The following is a 26,490-nucleotide window of genomic DNA, read 5'->3' as shown; positions in this document are numbered from 1 at the left end:
GGACTATGGATGAGGAAGTTAGCTACTCTATCCCTGTATCATTACCTCCGAAGGTTTAGACCTGGGACTTTGTTTTGATGATCCACCCTCTGAAACTGATGGATCCAGATCACACTATCAATGGCTTCTTTCTCACAGGTCACATTGGGGGTTTACAGAAGATCTGTGACTGATGCAGCAAGAAGGAAGATGAATTCTGGTAGCAGATATCTTAGCTTGTCTCTGAACCCTCTTCAATTTATCATCATCATTCTTGAACTGTAGATATCAGAACTGTATACAGTATTCCAGCAGCGGTCACACCAATGCCAAATATAGAGGTAAATAAACCTCTCTACTCCTACTCAAGATTTCCCAGTTTATTCATCCCAGGATTATTCATTAATTTTTTTGGCCATAGCATCACACTGGGAGCTCACATTCAGCTGATTACCCACCATGATCCCCAAATCTTTTTCAGAGTCACTACTTCCCAGGATAGAGTTCCCCATCCTGTAAGTATGCCATACACTCTTCATTGCTAGATATATACATTTAGCCATAGGAAAATCCATATTGTTTGTTTGTGCTCAGTTTATCAAGCAAATCCAGATTGCTCTGAATCAGTGACCTTTCCTCTTCATTATTTATCACTCCCAACCAAACCAACCCGATATATTGGGGTTTACAATAGCGGTCACTGCTCAGTGTGATCAATTTGTTGAAAGAGGTAATTGATTATATAACTGATGATTACTACTTGTGCAGCCATGTAGTTCCAGAATTCTTCAAGGTATCGACAAAGTCACATCATGTCTTACTCTTTCCATCTGTTTTGTTTTTGATTCACACATTTCAGTTCCACGTTTCAATACATTGCCTTTTCACAAACAGTTTCCCTGGCAGTATCTGAGAGATGCCAGTATCTGAGAGATTCCTGATAATTACTCTTTTGATTACAGTATCCAACAATACTGATAGTCTCTAAGGTGCCACAAGTACTCCTTTTCTTTTTGAGGAGAAAAGTGTGTGCTTCCTCAACAGCAGTGACCCAAAGCAGGCAATGGTTCTCTAACAGACAAGCAGCAGTGCTGCAAACTTCCTCAGGAGCAGTGTCTGGCCCAAAGCAGGCACTGTCTCTATAATAAACAGACTCTCCTGCTGAGAGGAAAGAGGGAAAGAAGCTCAGTGGCCTATCATGCAAAAGACTTGTTACAATATCTAACTTTCCTTTCTTCCACATAAAAGAAGAATGAGATGGTTAATTTGTACAGATTTTTTCAATAAAAACCATTATGCTTCAAAGATTTCTATGGTTAATTGCCAAGAAGTCAATTAGGGCACTCCCCAAAGCTCATTTGTAGACCACCAATGGTCTGCAGATTACGGGTTGAGAATCACTGCCCTAGTAAACTAGACAAAAAGTTAACTATATGCAAATGTGGGAATAATCCAAACCAGAGGTTTCTTCAGTTCTGAGAGGACACATTTGCAATAAGATCAAGTTGTTTGTTCTCACATACTGAAAATTTTTTTTGGAGACTGATGAGAATTAGCAAGCAGTCCATCCAAGAAAAAAAGGAAAAAAAAAAAAGGTTGGGGAGGGAAAAGAAAGAAGGAAATGAGATTTCAAGGGAAAATAGCAGATTGGAGGACCCAGTGACCAAGTGCAGTATCTGAAGAAGCCGTTACATATACTTTGTATTGCTTTGTACGTAGAAATTACCAGCTGGGTTGTGCCCAAGAAGCAGAGAGATCTTGTAAAATATTCTCAGACTAGACACTTTTTACCTTTTGCATAAACAGACTAATCTGGAGAGGGTTGTCCCAGTACTTTGAGTGTGTTCTTTCCAGCAGAGAAGACAAATATCTGATTTTTGAAAAGGTTTAGTCTTGTCCAGGTACAATCTGATTGCTCTTTAACATTCAAATGGTGCAATCTGATCTCTTTAAGATGAAAAAGTTTAGGATAAAATGTGAGAGAATGGGACCCTGATAAGGAGTTTTTCTTGGACTGTAGATTACTCAATACCTTATGCTTCTGCTATTAGAGTCAGAATATCTTGAAACTATTTGAAATCTTCTAAGGGAGAAACTGGAGTACTCTATCATGCTATCCTTGGGAGAAGAGAAGGAATTCTGAGGATTCTGGCCTACAGGCACTGCTCCAGTTTGTTATCTAAACAGGAAGATCCTGTGTTCTCTACCTGAGGTGCTGATGAAACCATGACTGATGTTATTCTTAATACCACTGGAGCTGAACCTACTATGGTTTATTTATGAACTGTAGGTGCTAGAGGTATAATTGCTCTAGGGTTCTTTCAGTGATTGTGGTTCAGAAATTTTGCATTGGTTGAGGCTCACGAAAGCTTATGCTCAAATAAATTTGTTAATCTCTAAGGTGCCACAAGTACTCCTTTTCTTTTTTCATAACAGAGTAGTTAGTCTGGGGGTTCCTATGAAGGAGGGTCCATGCTGACAAGACACCCCATCGAGGTCCACCTCCATAAGGGTAAGGCAGGGGGAAAAGCTCTTACAGTGGGTAAGGGTAAGGAGATGAAAATCACATCAAATACCTGGATTCAGAGTGAGGAACCAAGTGTTTTTTTTTTTTTCAAAGGTTGAGATGCTTTGGAACAGGAGTCAGAGGTGTGGACAACCCGCACATTCGGTGTTGTATGTGAATTTTCAGAACTAATGAAACTATAGGCTTTGGTTTTGGGGTGAACTGAAATTTCCTCCTGTGAAACAAAGGACTCATTTGGATCATCACTAATCAATCAAGACTGTTGGTTCTAGGTAAGGAACTGATCTGAGAACCTATGCTGTGTAAGAGATTGAGGCAAACCTTGCAACAGTAGGGAATTCAATAAATGCACCAAAGTATACTTGCATGCGGGGGAATACCTTCCACTGCAAAACCAGAGGCAACAATGTGAGCACCAGCCTGTGTCTTGGTGCCAGCAATAACAACTTGCTCTATGGCACTCGGGCCCCTTCTGTTTCCAAGGTATTTACGGTTCCAGCCTCCCTGGAATCATAACAAGGAGCCTTTACTATCTGTCTGACTTCCTCAAAAGAGGAGAGCCTCTGAAGTGAGACTGTCAAAATCCAAGAGTCAGCAAACAAAGCTGCAGTAAAAATCTGCTCACTGTGCAAAGAAACAGCAGACAGGCTGCCTCCCTGCGGCTCAGCAGGCACCACAGCTGAGAAACAATTTATGCAATCCCTACACCCTGGCCAGATAGGTGAGAGTACAAATAAGGTGTGGTGAGGGGGCATGTGAGGAGTGTAAATTGCCTTACACTTAGTAGCCCTGGGCTGCAAAAAAATTCTGACTTTTTTTTTTGGTGCTCTTAGGCTGGTTTTTTAATGACTAAGTGACAAACCCAGTTTTGAGATGACCACAAAGTTATCCGTCTGGGGTAAAAAAACAACAACACAGGAAATGTTAAATGTGTAATTTTCAGAAGCACACATCCTTTGTTCCATATCTGAAATACAATTCGGACAGCAGCATGCCTGCATTCAATAAAGTAGGGAAATCATTCTATATAGTAAAAAACCCCCCAAAAAACGAACAAACCCTACAAAAAAAGATTTGAAGATTCTTATGGAAACTGAATGAGAATCCTAAAATACCAGTACTGTTAAATACAGACAGGCTGTTAGAAGTTTTCCTGATTTTATTTGGGACTTTACCCATAATGCTGCATATTTTTTCAGCAACACAGAATCAGAATATCAGGGTTGGAAGGGACCTCAGGTGGTCATCTAGTCCAACCCCCTGCTCAAAGCAGGACCAATCCACAACTAAATCATCCCAGACAGGGCTTTGTCAAACCGGGCCTTAAAAATCTCTAAGGAAGGAGATTCCACCACCTCCCTAGGTAACCCATTCCAGTGCTTCACCACTCTCCTAGTGAAAAAGTTTTTCCTAATATCCAACCTAAACCTCCCCCACTGCAACTTGAGACCATTACTCCTTGTTCTGTCATCTGCTACCACTGAGAACAGTCTAGATCCATCCTCGTTGGAACCCCCTTTCAGGTAGTTGAAAGCAGCTATCAAATCCCCCCTCATTTTTCTCTTCTGCAGACTAAATAATCCCAGTTACCTCAGCCTCTCCTCATAAATCATGTGCTCTAGCCCCCTAATAATTTTTGTTGCCCTCTGCTGGGCTCTTTAAAATTTTTCCACATTCTTCTTGTAGTGTGGGGCCCAAAATTGGACACAGTACTCCAGATGAGGCCTCACCAATGCTGAATAGAGGGGAATGATCACATCCCTCCATCTGCTGGCAATGCTCCTACTTATACAGCCCAAAATGCTATTAACCTTCTTGGCAACAAGGGCACACTGTTGACTCACATCCAGCTTCTCGTCCACTGTAACCCCTACGTTCTTTTCTGCAGAACTGCTGCCTAGCCATTCGGCCCCTAGTCTGTAGTGGTGCATGGGATTCTTCCTTCCTAAGTGCAGGACTCTGCACTTGTCCTTGTTGAACCTCATCAGATTTCTTTTGCACCAATCCTCTAACTTGTCTACGTCCCTCTGTATCCTATCCCTACCCTCCAGTGCATCTACCTCTCCTCCCAGTTTAGTGTCATCTGCAAACTTGCTGAGGGTGCAATCCACACCATCCTCCAGATCATTTATGAAGATATTGAACAAAAACGGCCCCAGGACCGACCCTTGATACTAGCTGCCAACTAGACATGGAGCCATTGATCACTACCTGTTGGGCCAGCTTTCTATCCATCTTATAGTCCATTCAACTAGCCCATACTTCTTTAACTTGCTGGCAAGAATATTGTGTGAGACCATATCAAAAGCTTTGCTAAAGTCAAGGAACAACACGTCCACTGCTTTCCCTTCATCCACAGAACCAGTTATCTCAGCACAGAATGCAATTAGATTAGTCAGGCATGACTTGCCCTTGGTGAATCCATGCTGACTGTTCCTGATCACTTTCCTCTCCTTGAAGTGCTTCAAAATTGATTCATTGAGGACCTGCTCCATGATTTTTCCAGGGACTGAGGTAAGGCTGTCTGGCTTGTAATTCCCCTGATCCTCCTCCTTCCATTTTTAAAGATGGGCACTACATTAGCCTTTTCTCAGTCATCCGGGACCTCCCACAATTGCCATGAGTTTTGAAAGATAATGGCCAATGGCTCTGCAATCACATCTGCCAACTCCTTTAGCACCCTTGGATGCAGTGCATCTGGCCCCATAGACTTGTGCTCATCCATCTTTTCTAAATAGAAAAAGCTAATGTACTCAATGCTTTTTCTGCCTTTGTCTTCAAGAACAAGGTCAGTTCCCAGACTACTGCACTGGGCAGCACAGTATGGGGAGGAGGTCACCAGCCCCCGGTAGAGAAAATAGTAGTTCAGGACATGCACATTTCAGTTCAACATTTATAGACTGCTAGAATCCCTCCCATGCTTGATTCTTCATGATTACCTTGTTTGCTTCATTTCTTTTTTGGTAATCAGCCTACTAATTTCCACGGAGTCTCCAAGTTGCAGGTCTGTTAGTTTAGTGGCTATGGATATAGCAGCTATTCTGGAAGGAAAAAAAATTGGATTTTACTTAATTCGTATGCAAAAAGATCACTTGTCAAATAGCATGGAACTACAGACTAGTAGTCCAGGTGAGACACCAGAGAAATAAATAAGTTCAAGGAGCCTGCCAGTGTACTCCATACCACTACTATGGAGTGTGGAAAAGGCAAGACTTTTTAAACTGTGTGGCCAGCTGAGATAGTAGGGGACATACACCAGCATAAGAGTCAGAGGCATTTGTGGGAGTGGGAAGTGGTGGCTGACATGCAAGACTCTAAGCTATACAAGAACAGGACTCCACTCCTAACTACCCTTTGTAGAGAAAACACCAAGAGAGAGAGACGCAAACAAGGAATGCATGCAGAAAAGCCGAGGAATGAAAGATGTCAGGGAAATCATCATTTTTGTAGATTTTACACAAAATGCATTTATGTTGCATCTTGGTAAAAATGTAACGTGTCAACTGGGAAGATTGCACAATTACATTCTAAAGCTAAGTTGGATGAAGCCTGGTTTATGCTTTGATTGAAGATATCAAAGGAAACCCGGGTGTTCAGAAAGTGGTGTGGGAGATGCGGCAGATTGCATGCTATTGAATATATGCTACTGGAGGTGTTAACTTTAAAACGTGATGTAAAACTAAGACTCTTACCAGAGTCACTTAAATACCCCATGGCACTTTGCAGAAGAGTAAAGAAGTTAACCCACTTTCTGGTCAAATGTCAGTATCATTTGGGGGGAGGGTTAGCTCAGTGGTTTGAGCATTGGCCTGCTAAACCCAGGGTTGTGAGTTCAATCCCTGAGGGGGCCATTTAGGGATCGGGGGCAAAAAATGGGGATTGGTCCTGCTTTGAGCAGGGGGTTGGACTAGATGACCTCCTGAGGTCCCTTCCAACCCTGATATTCTATGTTTCTATCTGCCTAACTAATATCCCTACAGTTTCATTTGTGAAAAAAATTCTTCATATCCCTGTTAAAAAAAAGTGTAAAACAACTGTCACATTTCAACCCTCATAACACTATATTTTAATTGTGAATAACAATCCCTGAAAATACAGTTAACACCACACTTTGGGAACATTTTAGGAAGAAAAGCATTACACAAACACTAATGAAACAGTATCAACTCTATAGGTAAAAGTTCGAGACAATTTCCATTCTAATTCTAGTCTTGATCACCCTGACCACCAATATCTAACTTTCTGTGAAGAAAAAACAACATTGATTTTCTTCCTGAAATTTCTCATGTTTATAGTGAATCTTAACAGGTGAATTTCTAAAGAAAAATTGAAGTTAATATGGCATGTCAATTTTAAAATAAATTTGAAAGGGAAGAATTTTGTCTTACTTGAGAATTTTCTCTCTTGCCACTCTTCATGTCAGACAGTCTCCACAGTGGAGAGCCACTGTCAGACTATCTGAGATGGAGGGCCCTAGAAAGAAAATACTCAGATAAGAGAATTTTCCCTTCTTCATTTCCTTCATATGGCAGTTTTCACAGAGGCATGCAGAAAGCAGTTAATCATCCTTAGGGAGGGAGGGGAGGATACAAGTCAATTATGTAAAAAATTAAGACACTGGGAGGCACCATGTTCCATAACAGACTTCTACTAAATGCATCAGCAGAGGAAAAGATGTTGATTATACTATTTTGAGGAAGTATGGATGGAAGGCCATATAATGGCCCTTACAGACCTCCTCACCCATGAAATTGCTGCTCCTTCCACAGAGTAAGCAGTATTGGAAGGAGCTCTGAATGCCTTGCGTATACCCAAACACCTTTACCCCAGACAGCCTTTTCACATCCAACTTAATGCTCTTCCATTACCTTAGAACAGGTGCAGTCAATTATTTTTTGTCAATGTCCAAATTTCTTGGTCAAGGTCCAGACTCCACAGAAAATAATAAAAAAAACCCTAACAATGGTAAGTAAATGAAAAGGTTTTGGGGTCTGTTCAAAAGTGTCTGGTGGTCCAAATTTTGCCTGCAGTCCACCTATTGACTACCCGTGCCTTAGTGACTACCAGAGTGACAACACCACTTTCTATTATAGGAGGAAGATGATGGTGACCTTGGAAATGAAGTCTTGGTCAGTTCAAAGAACTATCATGTTTGACAAAATATGTGTAACTCATGTATCATTGAGAGTTCAAAATCCCCCGGCCAAGGAAAGTGGTTCTTAAAGGGACAGCAAAATGTCTATACCATCTGTAAATCAGGCTATCCTCTTGCCATTAGGGCTCCCCTTGAAGTCTTAAAACCCCTCACAAGATGTTCTTCCCTGAAATATCTTCTAAAGAAAGGAAGAAACGTTTAAATGAGAAAGATACCTCAGGCTCTCAGAATTTAGCGCAGATGGGAATCTAACTTTGTAGGTTTGTGTGTGTTGTAGAAAACAAAACTTCTTGTTGAGTTGCAGAAGAGCTGTCTAATTCTTTCTTCCCTGTCTGGTTTTATGAGGATGTGAGTAAGATTCAGGAATCCTGCTTGCACCCGAAGGACCAAAAGGACTTAATCACCCAGTCTAAGGTTGAGCCTAATGCAGCCTCCTTCATAAAGGAGCACAATCATACCATCCTGCCAAACCCACATATAAAAGAATTAATCAGACAGAAGTTGGATACAGGGGCCTTAGCCCTGGGAGTGTTGACTGTGACCTCTTATTTTGTAGAGTGATTCTCAATTGGGAGCATACAGGAAAAAAAAATGAGAACCTAAATAATATCTACTTGAAACTGGATTTTGCTAACTGCTTCTTTTGGGATTTATGCTTCACCTGATTCTTAAGATTTACTGAATGTTCAAAATTCTAATGTAGTTGCCTGGGGACTACTGCAGCTCCACCTGCAGAAACTGGACTTGCAGACTGACACCCTTCCACATATTCTATGAGTAAAATCTTTGGGTAGTATATAAACAAAACTGTCACTGAGTCTGTGAACAAGGGAAATATCCCCTTTCTTCTTCCAGTCAGAGAATCTTCAGACAACCTTGCTTCAGTAGGTTTTTCCTTTTGAAGCTGCTGCTGCTCCTCCAGAAGCTAGTGTAGCGATTATGCATTAGGAAGAGGCTGATTTCTGAAAGTTGGAAAATCAAGGCTGGGTTTCTCTGGAAAATCATCCAACTCCCAAAGCCTCTCTTGACTTTGAGTTTTCATTTCCCAAATCAGTGGAGATCTTCCCCAGCATCACTCTCTCTTGATAGTCAGTCACCTCAAGAAAACTGATACTTGAGAAGATCAGAAAAAGGATATTCTATAGAATTTACTCACTGAATCCAGAACAAGTTTATTCTTTCCCTAACGTTAAAATAAACAAAAACAATATTGTCAGCACCAAAATCCTTTGACACATCAGAAGATGAAGGATGATATAGTCCATCTCCTACACATCACAACAACAAAGCCAGTTCTGTATAGAGAGAGATTTTGGAAAGTGCATAAGATTCTTTGTGGAACAAAGAGAAAAGATCACATGCAGGCCATTCTAATTCTCAAGAAGTATGTAAAGGGATTAATATTCCAGATGGAAATAGTGAAATTCATCATTACTGCATTGCTCTCACAGGACTTCAGAATATGAAGATAAACCTCCTGGAGGTCTACTGAAGATATGATCAAAGAGAGTTTCCACAGACACTTCATCTTCTGCTACAGCAGGAAACTTTTTCACTACAAAGACTCAGCTTCTTGTACAGGTATTTCACAAAGATCATGTTATCCCTCCCTTTAAGTGAAAGGAACACGTGATTACCCTTGTCAGGATGGCCGTCTTCTAAGGTCCGATTCACAGGTCAGTACTATGCATGGTCTAGCACCTCTGCTAAATACCTTCAGGAACATGACCTTGAGCAAACTAGAAACAGCGAGCAAATGTACTGCCCTCACAAAGTTGCATTATCTACAGTATGCACTGGTCATTGTCCAAGACAAAATCTTTACTTCAGAAGAGAGTAGCGAATATAGTTGTCACTGATTTGTCAAACAATAGCACACCTCTCCTACGGTAAACTTCTTTACTCCTGGGCTAGTCATGCATGGATACTCTGCATAAATCTTGCTTCGCTTCCAGCCTGCAACTGTAGCAAATCAGTATAAAAAGATCTCAGTCCAGAGTCAATGGTAGTATCCCATTTTGGAACCCACCATCAGGTAGCTCCAGAAAAGCTCATCATTAGAATGGATACCAGATTTGAGAGACCTAGATATATAGCTTTAAGCTAAAGTAGTATAACAATATTCATTTAAGAGGTCATGCATTTATTATAGATGAGCTGGTAGTGTCACCTACAGTTAACGCTACCCACCACGTACCATTATAAGACCTTGGATTCAATTGCTTGTAAACTTTGTCAAACTAACGGTTTGGGCTGAAATTTTCCACAGTGGGTATGTAACCCAGGTTGCTGCTGCCTTTTTTTTTTTTTTTAAATTTTAGCCAAAACTGTTCAGTCATTTCTCAGAATCAGTTTAGGGAAAAATATTTTGTCCATGTTAAAAAATTCTTACAACTGTTTAGTTGAGCAATTCCAGTGCCTGGAGCATAGAATTGAAATATTGGGAGCACAGAATTGAAATTTGGCAGAGAGAGTTGCCTTGGTGCCCAAGATGTGCTTTTTGCTTTCACCATGAAAATCCACCCATATTTCACCAAGTTATAAGCATTTGAAAATGGCACTTTTCATACGCTCAGTAGAGCCTTCCCAGAGTCTATATTCTCTGAAGATTGCATCTACCACGAGCATGCTCCAGCCCAAGGCTATAAAGCTAAGCAGGACTTTCCATGAACTTGCTCCTCCCAGATGCCAGGTGTTGCTGTGTCTGTGGACACATGAACTGAGAGCAGGGAGACTGTCACTACTGTGTTTTCAATACTCCAGGCAAATTAGAAGTGAAGCAGAAAAACGGTTACCTACCTTTTGTAAAAAAAGGTTACCTATCTTTCATAACTATTGTTCTTCAAGATGTTGCTCATGTCCATTCTAATTAAGTGTGTGTGTGCTGTGTGCACAGTAGCCGGAAGGTTTTTCCCCTAGGGTTGGTTCAGGTGCTCTTAGAGAGCTCCATAGAGCCATATATAGGGTCCTTCAATTCCTTCTTGCCGGCATTGCTCTGACAGAGGGGTAGGTGAGTGGGTCTTGGAATGGACATGAGCAATACATCTCGAAGAACAATAGTTATGAAAGGTAGGTGTCACGGAGTGTGGGGGAGTCCAGGCCCTGCACCCCTCCTCCTGGGATCCACTGAGACTCTCAGCCAGCCAGTAAAACAGAAGGTTTATTGGACAACAGGAACACAGTCCAAAACAGAGCTTGTGGGTACACCCAGGACCCCTCAATCACGTCCTTCTGGGGGAGCAGGGAGCTTAGACCCCAGCCCTGGGGTTCCCTGTGTTCCTCCACCCAGCCCCAAACTGAAAACTAAACCCACACAGCAGGTTCCCTGCTGCAGTCTCCGTCTACATTCCTGGGCAGAGGTGTTACCTCCCCCTCCCGGCTCAGGTGACAGGCTCTCAGGTCTCCCATCCCCAGGGCACATTCCCAGGTCAACACTCCCGCCTCCCTGCTGAGTCACATCGTCACAGTAGGTAACCATTTTTTCTTTTTTGAGTGCTTGCTCATGTTGATTCAAATTAGGTGACACCCAAGCAGGAACTTGGAGGTGGGGTTGGAGTTCATGGATTCACTAATTGAAGCACTGCTCTGCCGAAGGCCGCATCGTCCCTAGCCTGCTGGGTAATGGTATAGTGAGAGGTAAAAGTGTGGATTGATGATCACGTTTCAGCCCTGAAAATTTCTTCGGTTGGAACCTGGGTGGCGAATGCTGCTGAAGATGCCTGCACCCTCGTGGTGTGCACTGTCAGCAATGGGGCAGATACTTTAGCCAGATTGTAGCATGTCCAGATATAGGATGTGATTCATGATGAAATTCTTTGAGAAGACACTGGGAGCCCCTTCGTTCTGTCTACTACTGCGACAAGTAGTTGCTTAGATTTTCAGAACAGCTTTGTCTGTTCGATATAGAAAGCTAACGCCCGGCGAACATCCAAAGAGTGGAGTTTTTGCTCCCAGCTATTTGCGTGTGTCTTAGGATAAAAAAACTGGAAGAAAAATGTCCTGATTAACATGAAACTGGGAGACAACCTTCAGGAGGAAGCTGAACCTTGTCCTTATAGTAAGTAGGTTCAGATGTTAAGACCTTAAGCTTGGGAACCCTGCTGGTAGAGGTTATTGCCAGCAGAAATGCTACCTTCCATGAGAGAGAGAGCACGCGCGCGCAACAAGCATGTTGCTAGTGGTTCAAAGGGGGGCCCCATTAGTCTGGAAAGAACAAGGTTAAGGTCCCAGGCTGGGATTGGTTGTCATATAGCCTTTCAAGTCCCTTAAGAAAGTGTCCAGCTATTGGGTTGGTGACAGCCTATTGGCCAGATGTGCCTGAGTGAAAGGCAGAAAATGGCAGCCAAGTGGACTTTTACTGATGACACAGAGAGCCCCTGTTGCTTCAACTGCAGAAGATAATCCAAGATATGAGGTATTGATGAGGGCATAGGAGACGTGTCTCTCTGCGATGACCAAATCATGAATCTCCTCAATTTGGCTAGGTAGGTAGCCCTAGTAGACAGTTTCCTATTGCCAAGGAGGACTTCCCTAAATGGATCAGAGCAAGCAAACTCAATCGGATTTAGCCATGGAGCTTCTAAGCCGTGAGGTGGAGAGATTTGAGGTTGGAATGCTGAGGGCGGCTGTGGTCCTGGGTTATCAGGTCCGGGAGCAGTGGCAGTGTGATCGGAGTTGTAGTAGGAAGAGAGCATGAGACATAAGCCCTTGTATCAGAGGCCTGGTATGAGGCAGGACCTGCTCACAGAATCTGGCAAGAACAGGGCTGATATTACAGGAATACACATTCCTAAGAAGTGCTAGTCACAGAGTACTCACACAAACATTTCCAGATATCAAGTGGTACCAGAACATCCTGATATCAAAGATGGTATAAAAACATTCCCCAAGGATAATAGGATAACACTGACCCCTCCTAAAAGATAAGGTCAAGGATGACAGTACATAATGCAGATGTTTTGATCAAACCATCATGTACAAGATGATGAGTGATAACTAATGAGGAGGCAGTAACTACTGTAACTACGTCAGAGGGGCAGTACTCACATGCTTGTATCAAGATATAAAGATGTATCTCAGAGGGAGTATCTTTGTCTAGCCTAGGGAGGAATGGGAAAGTCCCACTGTTCACTGAGCTGGTCCATTGTTACAGGCATACATGTATTAGTGGTTCGGTAGAGTCTACGGGATACTAGTACTATGCTTCGTAGACAATAAATCTGGCTTGGTGCTTTCATCCCTTAACGGATCTTGTGATCATTGGGTGGTTTGCTTGAGCTCTGCCATGCTAGCTGTCTGCACAGGCCTGGGGCAGCACACAAAGGGAACACACACACACACACAGCCAAACATCTCATCATAGGAGTTTCTACTGACAGCTCCAGAAGAGACGTGTACCAGTGCTGATGTGGCCAGCCTGGAGCTACCAATATCAGAGGCTTCATCCCTCCGAACCTTGAGTAGCACTTGTGAACCAGTGGAATGGGTGGAAGTGTGTAAAGGAGGTGGTCTTTCCAAGGGAGAAGGAACATGTCCACGATCGAGCCCGGGCTGTGATTCAGGAAGGAACAGAACTGTGGACACTTCCTGTTGTTTCTTGTCATGAACAAGTTTATCTGGGGAGTTCCTCACTGTTGAAAGATGGTGTTCATGATGTCTGGGTGGATGGACCACTCGTGGTTGTGAAAGGACCTGCTGAGATGATCTGCCAACTCATTCTGAGTTCCAGGGAGATAAGATGCCTCCAAGTGTATCGAGTGGGCTATGCAAAAGTCCCACAGTTTGAGAGCTTCCTGGCACAGGGGAGAGGAGCATGCTCCCCCTGTCTGTTTATATAAAACATCGCTGTTGTATTGTCTGTCATGACTGACACACATCTCCCCTCCAGGTGAGTTTGGAAGGTCTGGCATGCCAAACGGACTGTCCTCAGCTACCTGACATTGATGTGAAGTGAGAGCTCTGCTCGGGACCAGAGGCCGAGTCCTGAGCTCCCCCAGATGTGCTCCTCACCCATCGCTGATGGGTCCGTGACCAGGAAAAGAGGTGGTTGAGGTCTGGAGAAGGGAATCCCTACACACACAGCTTGCAAGTTGAGCCACCATAGGAGAGACTTGAGAACCAGCTGGAAAAGAGTAACTACGTTGTCTAGACTGTCCTGGTTTGGTCAATACACTGATGCTAGCCATGCCTGAAGGGGTCAGAGCCTCAGTCTGGCATGTTTCACTGCATAAATACAGGCGGCCATATGGCCGAGGAGCTTCAGGCAATTCCTTGCCGTGGTGGTATGAAATCGTCCGATACCTTGTATGATGCTGCAAAGGGTCTGAAACCATGACTCTGGTAGGAACACACTCACCTGTCTTGATGAACTCTACCCTCTGAGTGCGGAACAGGATTGATTTCTGCACATTCAGTAGAAGGCCAAGGTTATCGAAAGTTGATCTTATCAGGCTCACACGCAACTCCACTTGTGTTCCGCCTTGAAGGTCTCAGGCGTGGAGGGTGCCTCCAAAGCCTCTCCGTGACTCTCCTGGGGAGGGGAGTCCTGCGGAACCAGACTTGACTGACCCCTTGGTAGAGCAGGAGTCAATTGTGCCGGGGTAGGTGGTGCAGTACTTGAGTGGCCCAATGCAGGTCTCACTATGCTTGAGTCTTTCAATCCCAGACTCATTGTGGGTGAGTCTGGCTTCTTATTCTTGTGGAGTGGTGCCGCGCACTACCATGTGCGGAGCCCCTGTGCAGGGAGCCCTGCCAGTGCCGAGTTTCTCTATCAGAGTAATTTCTTGGCTCCAAAGTTTCCTGTATCGATGCCAGAGCACTGCACACAGATGTTGAGGTACTAGGTGTCAGTTCAACTGAACTTGGCTCTGAGTGGGGACAGAGGGTGGCCCCCCTCATAAGGATTTTTAACTGTTGGTCTCTTTCTTTTTGAGTCCTGGGGCGGAATCCCCTACAGATCTTGCAACAGTCCTCCTGATGTGATTTACCCAGACACTTCAAGCAGGAAAGGTGAGTGTCACTGCTGGGCATAGGCTTTTTACAAGCCGCATAGGGTTTAAACCCTGGAGACCGAGGCATACCCTCATACCGGGGAGAGAGTAGAGAAAACGGGGGGTAACCCCTAGAACAATTCCTTATTGGGATTCTAACTATACAATGACTAAACTAACTACAACTAACTGATTTAACTATTTACAGAGCACAGTCTGAAAAGCTGGACGTGCACAAGTCCATGGGGCCGGACGAGTTGCATCCGAGAGTGCTAAAGGAATTGGCGGCTGTGATTGCAGAGCCATTGGCCATTATCTTTGAAAACTCGTGGCGAACGGGGGAAGTCCCGGATGACTGGAAAAAGACTAATGTAGTGCCAATCTTTAAAAAACGGAAGAAGGAGGATCCTGGGAACTACAGGCCAGTCAGCCTCACTTCAGTCCCCGGAAAAATCATGGAGCAGGTCCTCAAAGAATCAATCCTGAAGCACTTACATCGAGGAAAGTGATCAGGAACACTCAGCATGGATTCACCAAGGGAAGGTCATGCCTGACTAATCTAATCGCCTTCTATGATGAGATTACTGGTTCTGTGGATGAAGGGAAAGCAGTGGATGTATTGTTTTTTGACTTTAGCAAAGCTTTTGACACTGTCTCCCACAGTATTCTTGTCAGCAAGTTAAAGAAGTACAGGCTGGATGAATGCACTATAAGGTGGGTAGAAAGTTGGCTAGATTGTCAGGCTCAACAGGTAGTGATCAATGGCTCCATGTCTAGTTGGCAGCTGGTGTCAAGTGGAGTGCCCCAGGGTCCTGGGGCCGGTTTTGTTCAATATCTTCATAAATGATCTGGAGGATGGTGTGGATTGCATTCTCAGCAAATTTGCGGATGATACTAAACTGGGAGGAGTGGTAGATACGCTGGAGGGCAGGGATAGGATACAGAGAGACCTAGACAAATTGGAGGATTGGGCCAAAAGAATTCTGATGAGGTTCAATAAGGATAAGTGCAGGGTCCTGCACTTAGGACGGAAGAACCCAATGCACAGCTACAGACTAGGGACCGAATGGCTAGGCAGCAGTTCTGCGGAAAAGGACCTAGGGGTGACAGTGGACGAGAAGCTGGATATGAGTCAACAGTGTGCCCTTGTTGCCAAGAAGGCCAATGGCATTTTGGGATGTATAAGTAGGGGCATAGCGAGCAGATTGAGGGACGTGATCGTTCCCCTCTATTCGACATTGGTGGGGCCTCATCTGGAGTACTGTGTCCAGTTTTGGGCCCCACACTACAAGAAGGATGTGGATAAATTGGAAAGAGTCCAGCGAAGGGCAACAAAAATGATTAGGGGTCTGGAACACATGACTTATGAGGAGAGGCTGAGGGAGCTGGGATTGTTTAGTCTGCAGAAGAGAAGAATGAGGGGGGATTTGATAGCTGCTTTCAACTACCTGAGAGGTGGTTCCAGAGAGGATGGTTCTAGACTATTCTCAGTGGTAGAAGAGGACAGGACAAGGAGTAATGGTCTCAAGTTGCAGTGGGGGAGGTTTAGGTTGGATATTAGTAAAAACTTTTTCACTAGGAGGGTGGTGAAACACTGGAATGCGTTGCCTAGGGAGGTGGTGGAATCTCCTTCCTTAGAAGTTTTTAAGGTCAGGCTTGACAAAGCCCTGGCTGGGATGATTTAATTGGGGATTGGTCCTGCTTTTGAGCACGGGGTTGGAATAGATGACCTCCTGAGGTCCCTTCCAACTCTGATATTCTATGATTCTATGACCACTGTGGAGAAGGTTTGCCGAAGCAAGAGAAAATGAGTGTTCCAGCTTACAGGTGGTAAGAAAGAACTCAAGTGGCAATGAGTTGGCAGGACCCTGTATATGGCGCCATGGAGGCACAACTCCACGGAACACCTGAACCGAACCGACTCAATGGGAACCGCGAGGGAAAAACACTTCCAGCTACTGTGCACGTGGCATGGACACACGTAATTGCAATCGACACGAGCAAGGACTCAAAGAAGAACTGTTGCTCTTTGAGATGTGTTACTCATGTCCATTCCATTCTAGGTTTGTGCATGCCTACATGCACCGCTGTCAGAATTTTTTGCCTTAGCAGTATTCATAGGGCTGGCTCTGGTGCCCTCTGGAGTCCCATACTCATAGAATCTTATAAGATTAAGGTTGGAAGAGACCTCAGGAGGTCATCTAGTCCAACCCCCTGCTCAAAGCAGGACCAACCACAGCTAAATCATCCTAGCCAGGGCTTTGTCAAGCCGGGCCTTAAAATCCTCTAAGGATGTTGATTCCATCACCTCCCTAGGTAACCCATTCCAGTGCTTCACCACCCTCCTAGTGAAATAGGTTTTCCTAATATCCAACCTAAACCTCCCCCACTACAACTTGAGACCATTACTTCTTGTTCTGTCATCTGCCACCACTGAGAACAGCCGAGCTCCATCCTCTTTTGAACCCCCCTTCAGGTAGTTGAAGGTTGTCATAAAATCCCCCCTTACTCTTCTCTTCTGTAGACTAAATAACCCCAGTTCCCACAGCCTCTCCTCATAAATCATGTGCCTCAGCCCCCTAATCTCCAATTTGTCCACTTCCTTTCTGTAGTGGGGGCCCCAAAATTGGATGCAATACTCCAGATGTGGCCTCACCAGTGCCGAATAGAGGGGAGTAATCACTTCGCTCGATCTGCTGGCAATGCTCCTACTAATGCAGCCAAATATCCAATGAGCCTTCTTGGCAACAAGGGCACACTGTTGACTCATATCCAACTTCTCGACCACTGTAGTACCCAGGCCCTTTTCTGCAGAACTGCCTCTTAGCCAGAAGGTCACCAACCCGTAGCAGTGCATGGGATTCTTTCATCCTAAGTACAGGACTCTGCACTTGTCCTTGTTCAACCTCATCAGATTTCTTTTGGCCCAATCCTCCAACTTGTCTAGGTCACTCTGGGCCCTCTAGCGTATCTACCTCTCCTCCCAGCTTAGTGTCATCTGTGAATCCATCCCATCATCCAGATCCTTAATGAAGATATTGAACAAAAACGGCCCCAGGACCGAAAGCTGGGGCACTCCACTTCATACCGTCTGCCAACTAGAGATCAAGCCATTGATCACTACCTGTTGTGCCAGACAATCTAACCAGCTTTCTATCTATCTTATAGTCCATTCTTTAACTTGCTGGCAAGAATACTGTGGGAGATTGTATCAAAAGTGTTGCTAAAGTCAAGGTATATCACATCCACATATGCTTTTCCCATATCCACAGAGCCAGTTATCTCATTATAGAAAGCAATCAGGTTGGTCAGGCATGACTTGTCCTTGGTGAATGTTGACTGTTCCTGATCACTTTCCTCTACAAGTGCTTCAAAATGGATTCCTTGAGGACCTGCTCCATGATTTTTCCAGGGACTGAGGTGAGGCTAACCAGCTGTAGTTCCCCGGATTCTCCTCCTTCCTTTATTTTAAAGATGGGCACTGTATTTGCCTTTTTCCACTTGTCTGGGACCTCTCCCAATCGCCACGAGTTTTCAGAGATAATGGCCAATGGCTCTGCAATCACATCAGCACCCTCAGATGCACTGACTTCTGCAATACCAGCTTTTCCAAATAGTCCTTAACCTGTTCTTTCACCACTGAGGGCTCCTTCCCATATTGTGTTGCCCAGTGCAGCAGTCTGGCAGCTGACCTTGTCTGTGAAAGCATTGAGTACTTCAGCTTTTTCCACATAATCTGTCACTAGGTTGTCTCCCCCGATTCAGTAAGGGTCCCACACTTTCTCTGACCTTCTTGTTGCTAACATACCTGTAGAAACCCTTCTTGTTACCCTTCACTTCCCTTGCTAGCTGCAACTCCAATTGTGATTTGGCCTTCCTGATTACATCCCTGCATGCTCGAGCAATATTTTTATACTGCTCTCTAGTCATCTGTCCAAGTTTCCACTTCTTGTAAGTTTCCTTTTTGTGTCTAAGCTCACCGAAGATTTCTCTGTAAAGCCAAGCTGGTAGCCTGCCATATTTGCTATTCTTTCTGCACATTGGGATGGTCTGTTCCTAAGCCCTCAATAATATTTCTTTAAAATACCATCAGCTCTCCTGGACTCCTTTCCCCCTCATATTAGTCTTCCAGGGGTTCCTGTCCATCAGTTCCCTGAGGGAGTCAAAGTCTGCTTTTCTGAAGTCCAGGGTCCATGTTCTGCTACTCTCTTTTCTTCCTTTTGTCAGGATCCTGAACTTGAATATCTCATGGTCACTGCAGCTCAGATTGCCACCCATTTCTACTTCCCCTACCAATTCGTCCCTGTTTGTGAGCAGCAGGTCAACAGAAGCATGGCTCCTAGCTGGTTCCTCCAGCACTTGCACCAGGAAGTTGTCCCCAAAACCCTCCAAAAACTTCCTAGATTGTCTGGGCACTGCTGTATTGCTCTCTCAGCAGATGTCAGGCAATTGAAGTCCCCCATGAGAACCAAGCCTGTGATCTGGAAACTTCTGTTAGTTGTCCGAAGAAAGCCTCGTCTACCTCATCTTCCTGGTCTGATGGTCTATAGCAGACACCCACCACGACAACACCCTTGTTGTGCTCACCTCTAAGATTAATCCAAAGTCTCTCAACAGGCTTTTCTCTAGTTTCATACTGGAGCTCTGAGCAATCATATGGCCCTCTTACGTACAGTGAAACTCCTCCACCTTTTCTCCCCCGCCTGTCTTTCCTGAACAGTTTATACCAATCCATGCACTGGTATAAGGGGCACCATTGTCCCTATGCCCTCTCACTTTCTTCTTGCCAGTAACTCTGACAGAGGAGTAGCGGGGGGGTAATGGAAAGGACATGAGCAACACATCTTGAAGAACAACAGTTACGAAAGGTAGGTAACTGTTTTTTCTTCGAGTGCTTGCTCATGTTGATTCCATTCTAGATGACTCAGACACAGCATTCCTGGAGGTTGGCTCAAAGTTCACTTTGTGCAGGTTGTGCAGCTTGCAACATTGCTCTACCGAAGCCAACATCATTGCAGGCCTGGCTGAGTGATCATGTAATGGGACGTGAACGCATGGATGGATGACCAAGTAGCAGCCGTGCAGATGTCTTGAATAGGCCGTTGGGCCAGGAGGCTTGCACTCCGGCTGAATGGGTGGTTATGATCACCGGCGGTGGCACTTTTCCTGCATCAGGTTTTGCTATGAACAGGCGAGTGATCCATGATGAAATATTCTGAGCAGACACACGAAAGCCCTTCATTCTGTCTGCCACCATGATGAAGAGCTGCATTAACTTATGGAATGGCTTAGTCCTTTCATTTTAAAAGGTTAGCATTCTCCTGACCTCCAGAGAGTGTAGTCTATGCTCCTCATTTGACTTATGAGGTTTCGGAAAGAAGACTGGTAAAAATATGTCCTGGTTAGTATGAAACGGTGAAACAATCTTGAGCAGAAAGGCTGGTTGTGGCTGCAGTTGAACCTTGTCCTAATAGAACACTGTGTAGGGTGGCTCTGAGATAAGTGTTCGAATTTCAGAGACCCTATGTGCTGACGTTATCGCCACCAGAAAGGAGAGCTTCCACAAGAGCAGCAGAAGGGAACAAGAAGCCAATCGCTCAAAGCAAGGACCCGTGAGCCTTGACAGCACAAAGTTCAGGTCCCAAGGTGGGACAGAGTCATGGACTTGCGGGTAGAGCCTGTCCAGACCTTTTAGAAACTGGACTGTCATATCATGAGCAAAGGCTGACCCGCCCTGAACTGGAGGGTGGAAGGCTGAAACAGTGCCTTGTGAACTTTGACTGATGAAAGAGACAGGCCCTGGAGCTTGAGGTGTAAAAGGTAATCCAGGATCATAGAATCATAGAAAATCAGGGTTGGAAGGGACCTCAGGAGGTCATCTAGTCCAACCCCCTGCTCAAAGCAGGACCAATCCCCAATTAAATCATCCCAGCCAGGGCTTTGTCAAGCCTGACCTTAAAAACTTCTAAGGAAGGAGATTCCACCACCTCCCTGGGCAACGCATTCCAGTGTTTCACCACCCTCTTAGTGAAAAAGTTTTTCCTAATATCCAAAGTTTTTCCTAATATCCAAAGATCGACTGGAGTGAGGCCTTTTTGAGCGGAAGATTTTGGTCCAAGGCCCAACATGCGAACTGCTTCCACTTGGCCAGGTAGGTTGTCCTGCTGGAGGGCTTTCTGCTACCCATGAGAAAGCCTGTTCAACGCGGGCAGAGCATGCCTGCTCCTCTACAGTCAAACATGCAGCAACCAAGCCATCATTTGTGGAGCCACTAGATTCGGGTTCAGTAGCCGGCCATGGTTCTGGGAAGTCTGGCCAGAGTGGTAGTTGTAGCGGAGCCGCTACCAAGAGCTCTAGCAGTGTGCCAAACCAGTGCTGGAGAGGTCAAGCCAGAGCTATCAGGATTACCTTCACCTTATAGCCAATGATTTTAGTTTATTATGCATTTATTGTGTAATGTTATAATTAATCAATATGTTATATTACATATATTCATTGTATGTTAGAGTTAATTTGTATGATTATAAAAGCGCAAGATTGATTAGTATTAAAAGGAACTAAGTATTAGACATGAGGAAGACAAGCTGAAATGCAAGAACCTGTAGGTTGAGGCCTACAAGACTTTAGCTTAGCTATTTTAGGCCTTGGAGACAAGAAATGATGACTTAAGCCAATGACTGAGAAATAACCCAATGCTTTAAGATTATGGGAAAAGTACCACCAAGGAGTAATATTGCGCAAAATTACCCAAATTAATATTAGATCATAAAAAGGCACATCTGTCTCAGACATGTCTTAACCACGGGATACAGGTTGTGCGTCAGTGCTAAAGAGAACAAGGGAACTTACACAGCCTATAGAAAATTTGGGTCCCCTAAGTTTCCAGGGCACACAGACCAATAAGAGAAAAAAAGAGAGTTGACACTTTTATGGACATGCAGAATGCAGGTATAGACAGAATCACATTATAAAAAGGGAATGCTCATAAAGGGAAAATTGAGCTCCCTATGGGACACTCCAGCAGGAACCACTCTCTACTGATGATCAAGCCATGGAAGACCCATCAGACCCTAACACTATTGTTAAGGATGTGAGTATAACTATATTTGTAACTTGTGCATAGATCTGAATAGAATTTATATATGCTTGGGTGATCCTAATTTTGATAAAACTTGTAAAATAGACTAGACTTTGTACTTGTGAATGTACGTGTGGTCACTACCCTTGGTCTGTGTGTGTTCCTAGAGACTAACTCTTAAGCAAGTAGCAGAGGTAACTTTCACCCTTTTTAGCTTGGAACTTTAGCCGCCAGAGCCGAACCCACGGTGATGTAATACTACATTACAAAATTCTCTTTAAATAAAATAAAAGGCTACATTCTTGTCCTGCTTGATCTTCATGAGGACTCTGTGGATTATTGGCACTGGTGGAAAGGCATACATCAGAGCCCCTGACCACAGGAGCAAGATGACATCAGACAGGGAGCCTCTCTCAATCCTGCGAATTGAGCAGAAGCCATGCACTTCCTGTTTTGCCTGGATGCAAATAAATCCACCTGGTGAGTCCCACCTCTAGAAGATCACGCTTACCACCTCTGGATGGAGTGATCACTCGCAGCAAGACGAGAAAGTCCTGCTGAGGTGATCTGCTAACGTGTTCCTGGCCCCTGACAGGTGCGAGGCTACGAGATGAATGGTATCCTGAACACAAAAGTCCCACAACTTTGCTTCTCTGCAAAGGGTCTGACAAACAGGCTCCGCCTTCCTTGTTGATATAAAACACTGCAGTGATATTGTCTGTTAGGATTTGGACCACCTTGCCCCTCAGGTGAGGCAGGAATGCCTGGCAGGCCAAGCGCACTGCTCTGAGGTCTCTGACATTTATGTGGAGAGAGCAATCATCTTGCGACCAGTGACACTGCATGCTGAAATTGCTGAGGTGAGCTCCCGAACCTAGTCCCAAAGCATCGGAGGCCAGAGTCACTGATGGGGGTGAGGCCACGAGGGGAACTCCCTCTAACACTGAGCTGGTGTCCAACTGGTGTCACCAGGGATGACCAGGTATGATTTGGTACCATGACTGACCAGTCCAGATTGTGTCTGTTGGGGATGTAGACTGACGACGCCAGCCATGCTTGCAGGAGTCTGAGATGAAGCCACATGTACCATACCACGTAAGTACAACTTGAGGCACATGCGGGTGGCAGTGAGTCCTCATGGGAGAGATCAGGTTGAACACAGTCTGGAAACGGGCCTCCAGGAGAAAGGCTCTGGCCTGTGTAGAGTTGAGTATTGCTCCTATGAACTCTATAGACTGCACAGTGATCAGAGTTGATTTCTTTTGGTTTATTAATAGACCCAGATCGTGACGGGTGGAGCACACCAGATCGAGACTCCTTTTCATATGGGCCTGAGAACTTTCCGTGATGAGCCAGTTGTTGCGATACGGATAAACCTGTACACCTTGACTCCTCAGGTAAGTGGCCACTGGTGCCATGCACTTTGTGAATACTCTCGGGGCAGATGAGAGGCCGAGGAGTAGTGCTGTGAATTGGAAATGGCGCTAGCCCACCACAAATCAGAGAAACTGTCTGTCGGTGCCCTGTCAAGGGGGCCCCCAGGACGTGGGCAGAGGAGCCAGCTGGAACTGCTTTTTTGCAGCTTGCGGCATGTAAAGACCTAGTGAATGCAAGGTGGCCTAAGAGACCTTCAGGCGACGCAGCCTCACATCTCTCTGCTCCTCCTCTTGGGGCATCTTGCTTTGTAGCTAGTCCATGTAGCTTTGGGAGGGGTAAGGCCTGTCTCCCTCTCAGCTGACCTGTCTCTGTTGTCAGCAACCTCTGAGGTGGAGTAGCCCTCCTATTCACTGCCTCTTCCTGTGGTAGATTTCTGTTTTTAAGCTCCCCCCTTTTCCAGGCAGAACAAGTCTTACAGGTTGCCTCATTAATGCTGAACAGGCCCAGAACAGCTCGTTAGTCTCCTCTCCAACAGAGTGAGAGCATGTCCCTTCACACCCTGTCAGTATGCTAAAAAATGTCTTTCCAATTTACATATATTGATTTATAAATCTCTTTGCACCTGTACATTTTCTCTTATATTCTTTCCAGATGAGAAGAGTGTATTATTATATGTCTCCTTACCTGTTAAAGGCATGTGTGTATTATCATCAAAGTATTCCTTTTTCAGTTTCATAGGAGTCACTCAGTAACAAACCACTCGATATTCAGATAGTTGCAGTTTCTTGTCCCTAATAATCAATTCATATCAAACTGATGCATGCTTTGATAATGTCACTGTTCTGACTTTGGTATGGGTTATTTTGTCTATTAAAGTGTTGGTGATAAAGGTAACAGTTGCTGATAGTTTTTGCAGTGTGAGAATGGAATGTGTAATCTTTTCCTTGTATATTATATTCTCTCCAACTACTAGTCCAATGCCACAACTAAAAACATGTGGGAGATGATCCTGTGATCCTTCAAGGAAGCAATTGCGATCAATAAGACAGATGACCCTGGCATGTGACACACCATTCTGGACAGTGATCCATTATAAAAAGCTGGGGACCTGATTCAACACATAATCTTTAGCATATGAGTAGTTTCATTGAAGTTAATGGGACTAATTAAACAATGTTCGGCACACGCTTGCACCTTTTTGGTGGTCTGTGAGACACATACTGCATTATGAAGTACAGGGAATGGCCCCGCAGCCTGTTCCAAGAGCTTCATGGAGACTTGATCTACATGATGACTGGGAACTACATGCTCCTCTTTCTGAAGACTACAAAGGCATCTAGCTTTTCCACACACTTTAGGGATCTCTTCCCCATGCATTTGACCTGGCAGTGAGGGAAGAAGCTACACAGACACAATTTCCACCCCTTTATTTTTCAAGCCTTGTCATAGTCTTGAAAGGAAGAGAAAAGAGTGCTGCCCAGCAGTAATTGTACCTTAGGATTTAAAAAGTCCCCAGTCTCCTGTTTTTTCTAGTGTAATCCAAATGTAAATAAATAAGAGAATGAAGAAATTTAGAAGTAATTTAGAGCCAAGGTCGTTGTTATAAATGAAGACCTCTAGTCTGCATCTAAATAGTTCTGGATGACTACAACTCTGTACAGTTCCAGGGATGGGAGATCCTAGCCCTGATATGCAACCAAAGTTCTGCTCTACCTCCAATCAACAATGACAGAAGAAATATCTTTCAGTATATACTCGTGAGCATATAAGTTCAGAAGACTAGGAGGGGAAAAAAGAACTATAGGGTAGCTCATTTGATTTGGGGAAAGTGTATATAACAGGGCAGGTGAATCCAATAGGTTACCATATAAAAGGCAAACTCAAAAACCCTAACTTTGATGAACTGTAGAAGAAAGTAAGTCGAGAAAAGGACAAAATAAAATAACCAGTACAAACCTTTGATATGTACTAGATGCTTCTGAGCAAATCATACTCTCCTTTCTTCTGCCACATTCACACTGAAGATCAACCTGTTATGCCATAAAAGCAGTAAATCAATTTTTTCTCCTTATTTGTAACAAATACATTGGAAATCTAGTCTTCCAAAACATTATACTGACTTAATAAAATGCTAATATTGAAAACTTGTTTTTTTACTAAAAGTTCAATTGATTTCTATATACAGTTTCTATGGTAGACATGAGCTAAAGAAAGAAAACAAAGATTACTTACCTTCTGTAACTGGAGTTTTTCTTCAATATGTGTGGTCCCTATGTGTACTTCACTGTGGGTACACATGCGCCCCAAGTGACCAAGACTGAAGATTCTTGCTAGTGGCATCTGTTGGCCCGTGCCTGCACTCTTGCTTGCCTCATGCTCTGACCCGAGGGCATAAGAGGCGGTACGGACCAACTATCTCTCCACTTCCTTCTCTACCACACATTGTCTATGCCTTGTAGCAGAGGGGAAGGAGGACAGGTAATGGAATATAGAGAGGGACCACATATTGCAAAGAACTCTGGTTACAGAAGGTAGGTAACCATTCTTTCTTTGAGTGCTGGTCCCTATGTGTATTTCCCTGTGGGTGACTGACAAATAGTACTCAAGAAGAAGGGGTGTGTGAGATGGTATTGAGGCTCGAAGGACCATGGTCCCAAAGGATGCAACAGCTGAGGTGGTGTGCACCAGGGTGCAGACTCCTGTGATGGTATGAACAGAACTTCATGTGGCTGCTTTACATAAGTCAACAAGAGGTATGACCTTAAATGAAGCTACTGAAGCAGCATTTGCTCTGGTGAAGTGGGCCCTCACTCTGTGCAGTGGAGGAGTTTTCAGTAACTGGTAACAGAGCAAGGTACACCCCGATATCCACTTCATCTTTATAACGAGATTGCTTGCCTTCTCATGTGTTCTGCAATGCCAACGAAGACATAAAAGGGTGACCTCCTGGGTGACCTCCTAAAGGATTTTGTTCTTTGAAGATACAATACCAATGCCTGAGACACATCCAGAGAATGGAGTCTCTGTTCCTCATTGGTGGTATGAGGCTTAGGGACAAACACAGGTAAGCGTATGGACTGATTCATGCAGAAATTGGAGACTACTCTGGGGACAAATTTAGGGTGGAGTCTTATGGAAACCTTATCTTTATGGAATATGGTATAAGGTGGATTGGCTATGAGGGCCCCCAATTTGCTTACCTTTCTAGCTGAAGTGATGGCCACCAGAAAGGTTTGAGTAAACCTTTCAAAAAGCAACCAGTAACTGGATGCATGAAGATGGATCAGTTGCTGATTGGAGGGTGGCAGGAACTGATCACTGCCAGATGAATGCATAGCAAGCTAATGGAAAGCCCAGAGGATTTCACAGTCAGTAGACAGTCCAA

General features: G+C 44.4%; 1 protein-coding gene across 4 annotated transcripts in view; it reads right to left on the bottom strand.

Annotated features, from left to right (window-relative positions):
* The window catches only part of NFX1 (nuclear transcription factor, X-box binding 1), a 238,250-nt gene that overhangs the window by 52,267 nt on the left and 159,493 nt on the right, over positions 1-26,490 (bottom strand). For 3 of the 4 annotated variants that reach the window (XM_073332429.2, XM_073332430.2, XM_073332431.2), the window contains 2 exons: positions 25,062-25,135; positions 5,446-5,547 (listed from right to left, as the gene is read on the bottom strand). In XM_073332429.2, coding sequence (XP_073188530.1) covers positions 5,446-5,547; positions 25,062-25,135 — 176 coding nt within the window. Of the gene's footprint in view, positions 1-2,555; positions 2,721-5,445; positions 5,548-25,061; positions 25,136-26,490 lie in introns of all 4 variants that reach the window. The other variant, XR_012157390.2, reaches the window with a different exon arrangement.

This window comes from Lepidochelys kempii, chromosome 2, assembly GCF_965140285.1.
Source record: "Lepidochelys kempii isolate rLepKem1 chromosome 2, rLepKem1.hap1, whole genome shotgun sequence".
Taxonomy (NCBI): Eukaryota; Metazoa; Chordata; order Testudines; family Cheloniidae; genus Lepidochelys; species Lepidochelys kempii.
This window is presented reverse-complemented; position numbering and strand designations above follow the sequence as displayed.